This window comes from Centroberyx affinis, unplaced genomic scaffold (genome assembly GCF_046629955.1).
Source record: "Centroberyx affinis isolate AG114_WGS23_722 - 3 ecotype Tasmania unplaced genomic scaffold, CSIRO-AGI_Caff_v1 ptg000133l_1, whole genome shotgun sequence".
Taxonomy (NCBI): Eukaryota; Metazoa; Chordata; class Actinopteri; order Beryciformes; family Berycidae; genus Centroberyx; species Centroberyx affinis.
In genome coordinates this window covers 91,111-108,376 of record NW_027278833.1, presented here as the reverse complement: position 1 = coordinate 108,376, position 17,266 = coordinate 91,111, and the positions used below count along the sequence as shown (strand labels likewise).

The 17,266-nt window shown below is 40.0% G+C and overlaps 1 protein-coding gene across 1 annotated transcript in view; it reads right to left on the bottom strand.

Annotated features, from left to right (window-relative positions):
* The window catches only part of LOC139653627 (glypican-6-like), a gene marked incomplete at its 3' end in the record, with an annotated part of 101,334 nt that overhangs the window by 63,776 nt on the left and 20,292 nt on the right, over nt 1-17,266 (bottom strand). Inside the window, exon 2 of the mRNA XM_071530529.1 lies at nt 2,356-2,514. Coding sequence (XP_071386630.1) covers nt 2,356-2,514 — 159 coding nt within the window. The remainder of the gene's footprint in view (nt 1-2,355; nt 2,515-17,266) is intronic.

Below are 17,266 nucleotides of genomic sequence, written 5' to 3'. Positions count from 1 at the left end.
TAGAATTTAAATGATAATCTGTTTATAATCTGTTTTTGTGTGTCTTGCTCTTCCTGATGTTTGTCCTATATCATTCTGTTCTACGGTTAGCTGCTGATCAGATAGATTTAGCTACACTCATTCTCTGTACAGTCCTTTGAGACATGCTTGTGATAAAGGGCTATATAAATAAATACACTTGAATTTAAACTTAAATAAAGAAATAAAAGGAAGAGATAGTGCATGTGAATGACACATGTCCTGGATTTGCTCCTAAAAATCTGGTCACCATGTTCTAATTAGACTTTCCAGTATTTCTGTTTGAGTGTATTATAATTCTATGTAATAGATGACCAACAATTGTTAAATCATTGTTTATACACTGTTGTTTTGTGAGAGCTACCGACCTTTCACAGACTATAATCACAATATACAGGTCAGACTCAATCAGCCCGTTTCCACTTTGTAAAACATGACAGCCATATGTAACACTTTCCTTCATGACCCTTAAATTACATGCCAGCAGCGTGGGTGTAGCATCTCTCTGAGTGCTATTCTAGTTAAAATTGAATTGAAATTGAAACTGTCTGAAATGAAATTAAGTTCAAAGGTGGCCAGCAGATTTCTGAAATGAAATTAAGTTCAAAGGTGGCCAGCAGATTTCTGGATTTTGCACATCACTGACCCTGCAACCATGAGATCAGAGGTATCTAGGGTGTGGTTGGTACCAGAGGCGCCCCCCATAGCATTACTGTGCAAGACATATACTGCCAAACAACCAAAACTGTTCAACATGCCTATTTGAACTGTTGTGGGAGGAATCAAATAATTGAATGAATGACTTAAATTTAATTTACGCCAACTAATATAAATATGATCTTGAATTGGTTCCTAAAACTAGACAAAAGCCTTTTCTGAAATCTAGAATACCAGATCAACAGAACAGCTGCTGTGCTTTCAGTTTTAGATTGCCAATCAATGTATATTGCCCAAAAGCTCACATCTACTACTGCCTTAAACCATGCACAGAAAGTGAAGTTACAGCCTTTAGATAAGAACAGATAATGATATCTAAAAATCTCTAATCCACAATTTTAAAAACGAACTAAACTAAACTAAACTAAACTAACTGTGCCAAGGAGCAGAGCTTGACGTTGCCACTTGCCTGCTGGCCTAACACTGTTTTCTCAAAGCCAGTGATAAAAAAAAAATGTTGTTGGTCGTGCCATGACAGAATGACTATCTTGTCTGGAAATGCAGAATGGTGTTAACGTGCTTTGCACTATGCAGCCACGTGAACGCTGCCTTGTTCTGGTGGCTCACAGTGGCTCCAAAGAGGCAAGCAGTGCAATGCATGACGCACAAATCACTGCTGTGTCAGTCAATCAGAAAAACATACAGTGTGTGTGTGTGTGTGTGTGTGTGTGTGTGTGTGTGTGTGTGTGTGTGTGTGCGCGCACACGTGCATGTCTAAGAACTAAAATGACAGTTAGTTAACTAGCTAGAAGTTTCTTAAGTCCCCGTCTGCTAGGGAGGCCATGTGCCAGGGAAAAAAAAGAAGTCTGTACCAAAGAGAAAGAGATGGGGAAAAAGAGCTGTGGGAGAGGGACAGAGAATAAGAAAAGAAGAGACAGAGAAAGTTTCAGCCTCACCGGCCACAATGACGGCCGTGGTTAGGGCATGATGTGGCGAAAGGCCAGTTATTTCATAAAATATGCAGAGAATTTCCTGCATATGCAGACAAGAGGGTAAAATTAGGGAAAAATGAAAGTTCATTGATAAATTCTATCATGTCTTATGTAACACAATTGGCCCACACATACATTTCTGCCTCTGCTGTAACAAATCTGTTATGATAATGTGCATTTTGACAAGACAGAAATTATTCCCTTTTGGAACCTGACTTATCCATTATGTATCATATTACCATGTGTCATATAAACCTGATTTATATGACACTTTTCAGTGAAATGTAATGATGTCATAAATTAAAAAAATATGCATTCAGCTATTATTCCGCATATTTGATAGGCCAATAGAGTGTTGCTGCTATCATGAGTATCAGTCTTTATTCATGATTTCATGATTTGTAGAGAGGCAGAAGGTGGATAGATGTAGCCTCCAGGGTTTACACCCACACCAAAATCCCAGTGGCTATACCTTAGTAATCATAATAATCATAACATGAGCGCCGTCATTATTCAGTTGTTTTTAAAATGTTTGAAATTACAATTTAGACTTGCCTGGATGAGAACACATTATCTCAAAGTGGCAGTGTTTGGGCTAGTCACTTTGAAAAACCACTGGCCAATGGAAAATTCACCTGGATGTCAACCCCTGCATGTAAAACAGATATAATAAACCCATCTAGCTTACCATCAAACTTTTTATGCCTTGAGACAAATGTAGTCCTCATATTGTGGCTGGTCTCCTCGACCAAGTTCTCAAACTCCAATTTGCTCTGCTGACTGAGTTTGTCCTCCATCTCGAATGTGCAGCAGGTGTATCCCTGAGGACAGACACGCAGGTGTTCACCTAAGGGAGAAAGAGAGAGACAGAGCACACAGTTTTTACACACATCACCGATAGAGCTCTTCGCTGCCACCGGATTCTGGTTTTCAAAAGGCTGAGCTGAGTCTTTGATCAAAGCTCTCCTGTGATTTTGGTACTCCCATCACCGAAGCTATCAAAGCGGGACAGACTGGAACAAATGGGGAAGACTAATATTTGTCAGCAACGTGCTGTCATGTGAAACAGAGTGTAACTTTGTTAAACCAGTGCATACATAAGGCATCCCATGCAGGATTTTCAACGTCCAATGGATTGCAATAATGGCAACTAAGCTTGCATGGACCGTAATAAGCCGTAGTAAATGGAATAAAGAGTATACAGAAATTGTACCTCAGTATCTAGATAGTATTGGTATAGCCCATGTTTCTCATAAATAGGATAAAACTTATGAAGGGTATTGTAATAGCCATAATGTGTTTACATCTACCAACTCAAAGGTAAGAGTAACCCGAATAACATGACAAAAGATTCCAGCATACAGTATCTTTAAACAAACAAATAAAAAAACAAAAGTTGTTGTGAATAACATATCAGCTGGGATTTGGTTGTAGATGGTATGCTTTAGGCAGAATCATTATCATTACAGAGGAGATGTCAGTCAGCACGGCTTATGTCCTCCCGTGCTTACTTACTTTTATATAATACTATTACTATTTTTTTTTTTTATGGTTGAAAAACCATAACTATAATGCTTTCAGAAATTATTCAACCCCTTGACTTTTGGTGTGGTGTTACAGTCTGAATTCAAAATGAGCTGAATTAAGATTTTTTTTTTTTTTGTCACTGATCTACACTCAATAACCCAGAATGTCAAAGTCGATTTTTTTTTTATTTACAATCTTACTAAGACTTGTACACAAATTTAATTGAAAATGAAATGCTGACATTTTTTGAGTTGCTTTGAATGTCCTTGAGATGTCTCTACAACTTGTTTGGAGTCCACCTGTGTCCAATTAAATTGTTTGGACACAGTTTACAAAGAAACATACTTGTATATATCAGGTCCCACAGATTGTGAGGAGAAGTGACCAAGAACCCAAGAACCACTAAGACATAACTAAAGCATTCCTTGGCTGCAATGGGAGATCTTGCCAAATGGACAACAGTCAGTGCATCACCTTATAAATCCACTCCTGGAAAAAAAGGGCACATGTAGTCTGCAAAAAAGGCACTTGAACAAATGAGATCACAAGGCCTGATGGTCTGATGAAATAAAAATTGAACTTTTCAGCCGTAATGCATAGCACTCTGACAGAGCCACAGCTCATCACCCATCTAACGCCATCCCTGCTGTGAACATGGTCATGGCAGCACCATGCTGTGGGGCGCTTTTCAGGGGCAGGGAGTGGGAGACTTGTAAGATTCGAGGGAATGAGCCAAATACAGGCACATTCTTGAGGAGAGCTTGCTTCAGAGAGCCCAAGACCTTAGATTGGGATGACTATTTATGTCTCTCGTTGCCATCAGCGTCACATTGGTATGACGCTCCACCTGCTGCACAGAGTGGCCAACTCCATAGCATTCTGATTATCCATTGCCCTGATTTCATCAGCTATTCCTGACTAATTATGCATAAATATTATTGATTTAATGCATTCTATGTAAATTGTGATAATTTGGGTAAGAGGTTATATACCATTTAACAATTTAGTTACCACAAAACTGAAAATACTAGACGTATATTGCACTTGGCAATTATAGCCTATATAGTGTCAGCCATTGGGAATTTGAACTACGCACATCTTGATGCTGGACGATCTCTGGCTGCTGCCAATCGGACGCAATGCACCCAGTGCAGCAGGGTCAACTGACTTTAAGCGGAGTGTTCCCTCAATGGCTGATGCCCAATGTAAATGCCAGACACCCGATGTAGCTCGGCTGTAAGCATACAGCCAAATCAACACATAAATGGCTTCAGAGCTAGAATGTGAAAGTCCTCGAGTGGCCCAGCCAGTTCCAAGACTTGAATCCTATTGAGAACCTGTGCCATGACTTACAGTGTCTTCACAGACACTCTTCATCCAACATGACCGAGCTTGAACAAATCAGCAAGGAACAATAGGAGAAAATCCCCAAATCCACATGGCCAGGTTGACGAAGACATAGAAGAGTCAGACATGTAATCGCTGGCAGGTGCTTCTACAAAGTATTGACACAGGGGGTTGAATACTCATTTAAATGAAATGTTTCTGAAATCTTTCTTCCATTTTCAATAAATTTGCAAAAAAATAATGTTTCACTTTGGCATTATGATGTATTTTGTGTAGATTGTTGACAAAAAAATCTCAGTTTCACTTCACTTCATTTTGACTTCATCACCACAAAGCCACCGGAAAAAGTCAAGCCAATTCATTTTGAATTCAGGCTATACAAAGTCAAAGGGATTTAATTCTTTCTGAAGGCACTGTTACAACTGACAGTGTTGTTTTCTGCATGATGTAATGGATCTTGTATTTTCTAGTACAATTCTGTTATTATTCATCTTTTCTTTTAGTAATTACAAAATCTTTGAATCTGAGTAAGGCTTAAAGGCAGTATCTAAATATGAAATATCTATCCTAAAGTGGAATTCATAGCTTACTCCAATCAGCAGTTCAATCAATATTTGTGATGAGCATTTCTTTCCCCAAATCAGCACAACCAAGATTAAAATTATCCATGTCATCAAAAGCTGCTTTCTAGAGTTGCTCCTTTGGACAGTGAATAGGTTGACCTTGTGTAGGCACATTTGTTTGAACTGCCCTTTTTAACATGGACTCTCAAATGGGTAATTACGATTGAGCATGAACATTTCCACAGGGACATCTACTCATCTGAAGCAAAAGCCAAAAGTGGCGCAGGGCAATCAGTCTGAATGGTACTTTTATGCTTTAATTTTGCCGAAAGGTCATAAAAAGACACTTCACATTTTATACACTGTGCATGACACTGTTTTTAGGTCATCACTGGAGTCATTTTGGGCTTATGTGTTAAGTGGCTCAATGGGTAGAGTGTGGCGCTAATATACTAAGATTAGGGGTTTGATTCCCAATAATGATGTTGTTACCATGGCAAGTGATTCAAGGTCTGTTCGTACTTCAGAGCCCCAACTGAGTCTCACTATTCCTGTCGTTTGTGACTGGAGGCTGTGCAGTGTGTTTACCTTTTGAAAATAGAATTCATTTAAATAGGTCAGGAAGCCTACTTTGACTGATCCTGATGGTCTCTGTTAAGATATTCTTTTGCTTGGGTTCAACAAACTCTACTTGCATACTTTCTTAAAGGCTGCAAATTGAGTGCTGTGCTGGTACTATTTGGATCACACTTTTCAGTAACTTGCAACCTAATATTAGAAAAGCAAAATGAAAAAATATTATGATGCGTATCATGAATTGTGATAACATCTGAAACTACTGTGTTGATATTTTGTCCATATTGTCCATGGTGGTAAGTGAAATGTTTGCTAAAACCCATGTTTATACTGTATATTTGACTTTAAAGCCTATGTTAATGTTTGATAGCAGGCTAGGCCAAAGCAACAATGTGGGAGAGATTGCAGCATTTACTGCTTTGTGCAATAAATTATCCACTAAAGCCCATTTCATAGACTTCAGACAAAATCATTAGTGTATTTGAATCTAATATTGCACAGCATATGCAATTTCCAACAATTTTATTTTTTATAGCCTACACAGCCTAATAAGAGAATTGACTACATTGGATGTTGCCCAAACTGGCAGAGTGCTCTGGGGCTGCAGAGGTACAAATCCTTTGGAAAATAATTACAGGTGTCTTAGCTTAGTTCCCAAATGTTTATGCTATTGCAATTCTCACAATTGTTTATGGTGACTACAAAATTGAATCCTGTAGGCTACAATGCAGCACATAGAGATGTAACAATTGTACAAGAGCCACATTTTACTGCATACTTGCTGCATTACGGCTTCACTGTTGCTCCGTATCTGCCAGGATCACACATCATTATCAGAGTGCTCAAACAATGATCTGCCCAGCAGTAGTTTGAAAGATTAGAGGTTTGCCTTACAGCATGGCTATTCAGACCTATCTACGACATTTGAGAAAGAGCACACTGAAATGGCTGTTGATGTACTAGAGGAGGATTGATGCAGGATAGATGCAGAATGGGGGACTTTTTTGATGGACACCACACTGTACAGTGCAGCTACTGGCAGTCACTCTGGTCTTTTTGCATGCATAGGAACTATAGATGCAAGCACTGTGTGTGGATAATGTAACAAGGAGGATGCAGAATGCCTGCAAGTACGTGCAGGCACTCTGAATTGTACTTAATCCTTAATCAGTCCTTAGAGAGGCATATTCGCCAAGCAGCAGTAATGAGGTGCACCATCAACAGTTCAATGCAAGCCCACGGTCCCCAGAGTAATGCACACACTACATGGCCACAGAGACCGAAATCCTTCAAACAACAAAATAAAGTGAAGTGCTGCATCAGATTTCAATTTGGTAATTCTTTCAGGCACTTCAATTTCACCTTTACAGGGCCGTGCTGTAATCTTTTAACAATGCAATAAAGTACAGCACTCCCCAACTGTCAATGGATGTCTCGGATGATTTCCAATGTGTGGAGATGTAACACTGTGTGAAATCTTTGTTTCCAAGCTGTGATCTTTTTACAGAACAGGTGGTAAGTGTAGGTTACTGGTATTAACTTTCTTTCTATTTTTTTTTTCTATTTTTCTTCATCTTGTTTCATGTTTTCCTTACATAAACCCCTCCTGTTTACATTTTCAGCCAATTTACGTGTCCGTGTTTTATTATTGGCTTAGCTTACCTCTTGGCTCCCATTTATTGCAACATAAGTTCAGAAGTATCATGAAACGATAAGTCAAATATAGCATGGCCTCTCACATCTTGTTTTCAGAGGAAGTGGTTTACACCGAGGAGTGGTGGGATTACCGAGGCTCACCAGGGGTCGGCTTGCACGGGCATGCATCAGCTGTTTGGAAAATGGCAAAACTGACCTCATTTCAGTCTTTTGGGGCATGTTTCCCTACGTCCAAATTGTAGTGTTTGAGACAGAGTTTGACACAAAAGTAAGGGCTTTATTGTCATAATGATGGATAACTCAGGAAAAATTAAGTGTTCCCACTGCATTAGGAGACAACTATGAAGTAAGTCGACTTCAATTCAAAGTTTCTGTTGATGCAATAAATTGACATAACTTGTCAGAGTAGGTGGAATGCCACTATTGGCCTTTCAATCTTGTTATTGTATCAACATCCAATGTATGTGCGGTCAGTATATCAGGAAGAGATCAGATCTGGTCATCTGCGATCGTGGGTCCATTTCATTACCAGTACATGATAAACAGCATGATACACAATCACTGTCTGAATGTCTTTCAGTCAAGGAGGCACAGTCCTGGGGAGAAATGGATTTATACAAAATGAGATATTCAAATGCGCAAGGTCTGAAAAAGATTTAAAAGATAATACACCTTACAACACAATTTGACACCTCCATCTACATTCACATTTTGAAAACAGTGATGAAAACAGTGATGAAAACAGTGATGATGCATAATTACCTAAAGCAACATAAAAGCGGAATTCTGCGAACAGCAGGCTGGAGGGCATGCTGTGTGCTTATGATGTTGTGACTTTGAGTTTGGCTCATGTGTTATTCCCCCTCTTTTCTCGCCCTTATATCTTTCTTGCCACTTTCCACTATACAATATCAAGAATAGCGTAAACGCCATAAAAACAATCTATAGAGTTCTAGTCAATTTAAAGCTCACAGTACAGGTCTTTACAGGTCCAAAAATGTCTACATGAATTCTCCATGGCTGGTTACATTTGTCATTTTGACGGGATTTTTGAGACCTGTTTCGAAAACAAAACAAACCTGCATCTGTACCTTAGTGGACATGGGAATAATTCCAGATCCCAAATCCAGATGGAATTTTAGCTTGCCAGACCATTTCTGTCTTGTTCTAGTTGGTTGCTTCATGCCCAAGATGGAATTTGAAACCAAGCTGCCAATATGCTGCAAGATCACAGTTGTGTTCAGCTTCTGTCAGGATGAGTTCAACCTCTAAACCTAATACCAATGGCAACAAAAATGACATGATCATACGCTAAGGATTGCTGCTTAATTGAACAGAACAATGCCCAAACCTATTCCCCTATTCTGCCAGAATGTTGAGTTTTTACCGCTGCAAATTAGACAAAATTCATGGTGGTAGACATAGTTTACCAAATGTATCATTATTTGAGACTGGACCAAGTCTAATGTTACTTAAGGTAGCCTATGTTAGCCTATGTGTATTGTAAGTGCTGCTGGCACTGCATCAAATGAATCAGTTGTGAATTGATTCACTACTGTCGGACAGCCCGAAAGAATCAAGAACGTTAAAACAATTGGGCTACATTCACACTGCAGGTGTTACTGCTCATTTCCGATTTTTTGCACAGATCCAATTTTATTTTTTTGAAAATGAGCCATATCCGATATCAGTTTGATCAAACCATCTTGAAATCCATTGTGATGCACAAATGAACAACAAAAGTGTTGCAATGGGGTGGTTCTGTTTAAAGAGTGTTGCATTGTGGGGGGCTGGCTTAGACCGTCAAGGGCTATGTTTGTTCTGGTTTTGGGGTACAGTATACACGTATGCAGGAATTTGAGAGTGCAACGAGTGCCACTGATCGGTACTGTACCTTGCTGCTACTGTAATAGCTTCATTAATTGATTCTGACTGTGCAGGGCTGTTGGTAAGTGGAGCATGGAGGAACATTTTGATACCTTTGATGAAGAGGGGCGAGCAGGAACACTCTCTCCCACAGTGAGTCCATGTCATCTCTTAGAATGGGTTGCCAGATTAGTACTGCTATTTCTCTGCTCAGAAAGTTTGCATATTGCAGCACTTTCATCAAGTTTTTCATCTTTATTCCAAAAGTGTTCAGTGCATCCTATATTTGCTCTCTGTCGATCAACATTGTTGACAAAACAATGGGCAGAGGAGCAACGGGAGGGAGGGGGGGAAGTTTGTTTTCACTGAACAAAGGTCGGGGGGACAAGCATATAGACTCAGAGGGAGAGAAACACACAAGAAGGAAATTACATTTTTAAGTGCTAAAATAATAAAAAAAGATACTTGCGTCATATCCGGCTTTTCCGATATAGAGAAACCTGCATCGATTTATCTGCGATTCCCTGCCAGATACAAGCTGATTGAATCGATGCAGCTGTATCTTAGATATTAGGCCCAGCATATCGATTTGAATTGGTGAATTGTTATACCCCTAACCTGATCACAAGTAAATGGATGGACAGACACAAAGACAGACACAGACACACACACACACACCTTCATACACTATTTACTGATAAGTCTACCTATGAGTTAGAACATATTTGTAGTTGATGGAATCTGTGATTTTTTTTTTTTTTTTTTTTTTTTAACTTTTTTAGCTGTCTATCAGAAGAAATTCAATTAACTGGTCACCAGAATCTACAGCTACTGAAACAGAATGGAACACAGGATTTTTGAGTGTGTTGATTTAACATTAGACAGTATGAAATCAAAACCTATATCGCAAAGTGCAACACGTACTTATGTGATGACAGATGAGATCTATAACTAGAGGAAGGCCTTCACTCACGTGTTTAACCCAGTCCAGCTTGCTAGTGTACCACACTGACCTTGCAGCTGCCTTGTTTGAATCTGCTCGAGCACAGATGTCAGGAGGCACTGCTGCACATCTTTCCCCTTAAGAACGAGCTGATCAGAGATTTAAATGTATGTAATTACAGAAGGCAAGATAATTGAGGACAAATGGTAATCTTCTTGGGGGATTTTACAGTGAAATGTTCTGGCATCAGCTCAACTGTTTCCTAATCAAAAAGAAGTGAGGCATAAGAAATATTGTTCGTCTTACAAATGCAATCAAATATCAGTTGTTTTTTTCGGTTTCTTTGTTGCACAGATGTGTTTGGCTGTTCTGGATCATTATCTTTGCCAACCTCAAAACATGATTGAAGCGTAGCATTGTAATTAGGTGAAATTGCTGACTACAGTTTCAGAGATTGCTCACATAGGCCAACTCAGTGTGCTGAATGGTTTGAGAAAAGATGGTAAGACAATGCCCATTTGACACATGCAATCAGTCAGACAGACACAGTTCCTTTCAGAGAATACAGTGCTCTCTATACCATTGTAATCATCACTTTGAGATTATAATGTGTGACGTGCAAGTTTAACCAACCAGAAGTTTGTATCTGTTTAGTAACCAAGTCAAGGATATATAGGTCAGTGGAAATAAGTGGATGGACGTGAACGTTTAATCACGCAGAGATAAAAGAAGAACTAATATCATATGGTATGCTATATTCAACAGTTTCCATGTATTTGGCCTCAATTCCATTTGGCTTAATTTCCCTTGATGTTAAAGAAGCATGTAGGCATTTGACAGGCATGTGCCCAATCAGGTTTGACGGACAGGCATGTAGGGTGGAACATTCCCTACCTTTCCTTTCTAAAAGGTGGTTGGTTAAAGTGGGCAGCAGGCCTTACAGTTTGTTTGGAAGTCATTGGCATTTGAAGTAGATGCCCTTGTGACGTGGAGCAAAGGATTTAGATTTTAGAAGGCCTCAGATACCTAAAATGGACTGCAACTGAAGTTTAACCTGCCTGTTTTTTTACTCTTTAGCTTTGTTGATGCAAACTTCTCTATGAAAAACAAATGAGCAAGAGGAGGTGAGATAAAACAAATGAACAAGAGAAGGTGAGAAAGAGCTAATCACTCTTTGTAGGAGCCATTTATCATGTGACCATTTCCATTTTGGGCTTTCACACTTTTTTCACCTCTAGGAAATGAATCAATCAGACATAGGTGGTAGGAGCTCACAGTTCTCAACGTATACTCAGCCAACAAATAACTAATGAATTAACTGGACTACTAAGCACGGTAATTGTTTCCATTTAAAACTGTAAATACTCAAACACTGCAATAAATGGGACCACAACCCAAAGAGAAATTCTTGCATGTACCTTGTCATTGAAAATAGGACACATGTCAAGAACACTTTCCACTTATGCAAGTGTCAAATTGGGATATTGCATCACGATAGTCACTCCACTAACTCTTGCATTTTCCACTTTCATCAAACAGTAAACTCTGTAGGTATTACCAACCAGCCTTTTATTTCTGCCTGTGCTTTTCCTAGTCACAATACACTCACTCACATACTAGCACACATGCTATTAGAGGGAGAGCGCTTTCGAGGTGTTGCCCTAGACAGCCACTTAGCAGCTCCTCTCGTAACACCGCTGTTATTGAGGTTTTTGACACCGTAGAGTCGCCGCAGCACTGTGGTCTTCAAGAGCCAAATTCAACATAGTCAGTCAGGGGTGAGACACTTCACTCTTCTGCACTTGTACACTATCAAACTTCATTTCACAGTGTACAGAAAATCATTTTCTTGAAAATCAATCTTCATTAAGCAGTATCTAATTAATGAAAGGAAACAAGACATCTGCTGTTGTGAAAACGTAACTTTCACCATAAATCATCATATCTTCAATTTTCCCCATTTTACTCCCACAGTCCTCTTCTCATATGCAAATATGTTAGATGACAACATTCAGATGTCAGATGTCACACAATGGGAAATTAATTCTTCATTGACTTGTATGCAATGGTTTGCTGGGATACAGTTATGGATGGTGATATACATAGCTAAATATTTAAATGATCTTAAGAGAGAACATACTTTGACATTCATACATCACATTACTATAGAAGCAGTGCTTCTATGTATGTACAGTATGTAGTGTAAGATATGTTTGCTGTTTATATTTCTTTCTGTGTCCACGATCATAGTTTTCAAGAAAATGTCGGTGGCAACAGCGGATCCATAGGGGAAGTTGACTGCTCTTAAATATTTCACTCAGATGAAAAAAATTTCTGCCAAAGTGAAATATCACTTTAACCAAACGAGATGCATTATATGTGTTTCAATGTAACATGGTTGGGCTGGAAGGACTGAATGGCATGCTGTATGAATATGGCTCATCATGATAAAATGTTTTTCTGCTTCAGTTATAACAGAAGGCAATTAATAACAAGGGCAAAGTGGAGAGACCGAAAAGAAATGATAAGCATTTGGTTTACTTCAGTTGGGGGCACAAAATAGCTCAAGTGAAACCAAATATTCTTTTTAATCTTCACATAAGATAGTTCTGTACATGGACTTGCAACACTAACCCATATTTATACACAATAATTGTGCAGCTATATCATCTGCTATGGTTGCTAGAAAGTGAGTCTGTATATTGTGTTATTGCACTACAAGGCGCGGGACCTCAACAGTCACAGGCTGCTGGCTTGAGCGCTAATTTGTCTCAGTCAGTCACTTTTGTCAAGTCATGATTTCTTGTCCTAAGGCACCAACTTCTAACACGCTAGCTGATCAAAGTAAAGTAGAAGTAAAACAATGATCAAAATAAATTACAGACAAATTAAAGATAACCCCCTCTTGCTTCACTACTGCTCAGTTGTGAAGTCATAACACAATCCTGTCAAATCTAAACCTAGCAGGCTTTTAGAAGCCATACTTCATGATAATTCCACCTATATCATATGGAGGCACAGAGGGCAGGGAAAAAGTTAAACATCCCCCCTTACTGTAAGGCAATGTGACCAGGCAGTGTTCCCTGCCAGGGCTTAAAGAACACGCCATCTACACTGAAAAAGACTGAACATCCATGGCTAACCAGGCAAAAACAGCAAAAAAATGTTCTGTTCTCATTCTTTGGCCAGGGATAGTAGACATATTTGGCATACAAAAATTATACTAACAAAAAAGCATAATGTTTATGTGTTGTGCCATGTGGACCATATGGCTCTCGGCTGGGATACGTAGGGTGCGATCACACCTACAGTTAATTTTCTTTGGTCCAACCGTAGTTGAAAAGTCTTCTTTGTTGCATTTTTGTATTTGGTTCATTAGGTTCACACTGTGCAATTACAAGCGAACCAGGGCTTGTAAACTAAAGTCACATGCGCTCACAGGTAACTTGTTTACACAGGTAACAGAGTTTTGGTAACCTGTCATCCCGTGATAGCAGGTCCCAAAATGAAACAAGACTAGGTCAAAACCTAGTATATGGCTGGACCGTGTATGAGTGTGCCACGTGCCACGGCCGACCAATGGTGTAACTAACTCCACTGTTGACAGGGGTTAAAGTGGGATTTGTCAGGTGGGGGAACCCTGTTTCGGAGGGGGGGGTTCAGAAAAAATAGTAATTTAAAACAAATTTCCTGCATTTGTACGGGGGGTAGATACATAATTGGTGGAGGGGTCCGAAAAAAATAGTAATTTAAAACAAATTTCCTGCATTTCTACACCACCTAACCACTTGGATTAAGTCAAGAAACAGCAACATATTATATATACAGTATATATATATATATATATATACAGTATATATATATATATATATATATATTACTTAGATTTCAGCATTGAGGTGCTTACATTCATGATCTTGCATAGGCATACTAACCTAAAAAACCTATTATTGGGAATCATGAGAAAGTTTCAGAGCGACAGACACAGAGCGTCCCCGTAACCATAGCAACTCACTCTCACTCCTGCCTCCGTGCGCACGGCGCAAGAGGAGAGGGAGAGACGCAGAAGAGCTGCTGACTGAGATTACTCTGAGCAGCATGCATGGGAATAAATTACAATATAATAATAATATAATAATAATATAATATATATAATAATATAATAATTTGTGTATATTTCTCGCTATTCAGATGGTCTGAATAACTCGCTGCACGGTGCTGCTCTGTCTCGTCTGTCCTGCTGTCAGTTTCCTTTTTTCACGTCGCGATGTTATCAGTTATGAATTTCTTTTTCATTGCGTGAGAAAATGGACTTGTGGCGTGAGAGCGTGTGAAAAATGTCAATTGCGTGAGTCTCTTGGTCAATGTGTGAGAGTTGGCAGCCCTATGAACTCGCTTGTCATTATTATGTATGAAACTGCCAATCAGATTTATTTACTTATTAATCGAAGGTGCCGGAACACCGTTCCGGATTGTTCCGTAACCCCTGGCTATAGACTGCTAATACAGAATAATAGTCCATACATCCATACTGATCGTTCCAGCGCGTCCCGTCTCTCTCTCCACCGCTGTCGTCTCCACGGCGCCCACGGCCCGCATTGATCCTGTCGATCCAAGCGGCAGGCGCTCTGTTACCCCTCGGTGCCGAAAACGCTGTTCGCCGGACACCGGGGGCGCATCGTCGTCGGGACCCCGGCCGAAATCTCGGCCGGATCATCGGGAACAAATCGGCGCCCAGCTAGTGGCACTGGCCGGAACCGTGGCCCCGGGAAACTTCGGGAAGGTCGGAAATAAGCCCTCGGCGTGATGAAACCTCCATGCTCGTTTGTGTCTCTCTCTCCCCCGACAGAACAGAGGGGCTTCAGGTGGACTGAGCTCGCGCATATGCATCGACATAAACGGTGATATGATATAATTGTATAGATTCTACTTTAGCTTCAGCTTGCATGCATGATATTGGTCAGCCTGCTTACTGTGTGGGAGAAACGGGCTCCTGATCTCAGCGGAGAAACTAGACGGCGGAGAAAACGAAACTGAAATTTCTGGCTCTGTGATCCTATGATGTGCCACGTGCCACGGCCGACCAATGGTGTAACTTGATCACTCAGTCACTCAGTCACTCAGTCACTCAGTCAGTCAGTCAGTCAGTCAGTCAGCTACAGACATTCGCGTTTGCAGGGCTGGCCCCGCTGTTGCGGTCCAGCCAAAAAGGAAACTGGTCTTAAGAAAGCACTGAGTGAGTTCCATCAGCCTACACCTGCAGAGGTTAAAAACCACACCCAAATACATAAAATAGAAAAGGTCACTCTGACAGTACCAAGAATGATTTTCCATATACAGTTTCTTTTTCTGATTCATAATTGTATATTTATCAGAACTTATTTGAATTTAAAAGTTCAAAAAAGTATTCTCTCAATCCACAAAGTCAATCTAATGTCAATGGAGCAACATCATCATGGACAGCAGTACATTGTATAAAGATATTATTCGTTCTCAGGTTTGTAGCCTTTTGAAGGAGTTATTAATGTTGTTATAGATAAAGCCCCTGTCCAATAATCACACCGACAATGAAAATGACTAATGGCTCAAGTGAAGTGGCGACTCAAAAGTAGCCTTAACCTACAGTTATACAGCACCATGACTACTCCACAATTTTCTCCTTTGCAGTAATAATGTAAAACACTAAAAAGAGACTTTTTTTCTGTTTTACCCCCATAACCACAAACATATGTTGCAGCGAAATGTGAAAGCTCTGGCAAAATATTTCCGGGCAGTTGTGGGAAAAGAGTGGGTTCTATGCCCACAGAGGGGTCTGATGCCAGAGAGTGTGATTAACTCCCAAAAGGATTCATTAGTCTACCTGGCCAAAGGGTAAACTGCATATGGGCCATGCCATCTGGTAGATCCCTTGACCACTCTTGCCAGCATTTATAAAGTGAGGACAGTCCAGCTAGTGGTCCATGCCAAACAACAAGCCAACACATTATGAAAGAAAAGAGAAAGAGAGAAAAATAAAATATCATTCACCCATGCTGAAAATAAACACCAAGGTGTATTGATGCAGTTAATTAAATTAATTTCTCTAGAGTGTGGGAGCTTTATCGCACCATGAGATGGTGAGTTTTAATCCAATTCCGTTCACCAAAAACCCAATTCCTAAAAGAGGGTACACGTGCATAGGTGTTATGTAAGTAACCAACATTCTCATTGAAATCAGGAATTTGTTCTGGCTCCGTGAAATCTCAGACGCCAGCCTGTTAGCGGTGTTTTCACACCACAGCAGAGCCAAGCTCAATAACTGGCAAACACCATGCTGAATAAATCACATTTACTATCATTGATCTACCATCAGATTCCAGCACAGTGTCATTCAGAGCTGAGTCTGGAACGCTGCCTTAGTTGGGCTGGTTGCTCTTCCCTCCTCTTATTCTCTCATCTAGCTGCCGCAAAGCACCAATGTGCACAGAGACTCATTAATTTCAAATGAAGGCATAGGACTGTAGCAGGTCCACGCTCTTGGGTTCTCCATAGATCCATGGAGTTTAACTGAGCCAGGTCTCCATGACCTCCTTAAAGGATAATTATGGTTATTTTCAACCTGGGCCATTTTCCAAGTTTTAGTCATCATGACAATTGATTAGGTTCAGATCCTTGTCGCTTACTTCACTGTACAGGTTTATGTACCTCCAGTTAGCACACACCCAGTACAATCTCCAGCAGTCCAACCCAAAAAGGGATTAAAACGTCCTTTACACACAATAACACACATACTGCAGTGACACGTCTTTAAACTGCTGTGATTGAACAATTATCACACAGTTACAATAGTCCAAGTGATGCTTTTTGGCATTGCTCACACACCTCCTTGTGTGTGAGCAGTGTTTTACTCGTTGGAACACCCACATCCAAAATCAGTTGTATTTATGAATTTAAAATGAACCGCAGCAGATATTCCTCGCTTTTTGTAAGTGCAGTTGATTGTACTAGTGTGAATATGACTGATCATTTTGATTTTTAATGCCTTGGACTGCCGACATCGGTGGATTCCCTGCTATGTTTACTGCTTGTGTTGACACACTTCCGCAATTCTTGACGCAAGGTGGGAGATAATGAAGCCCGCA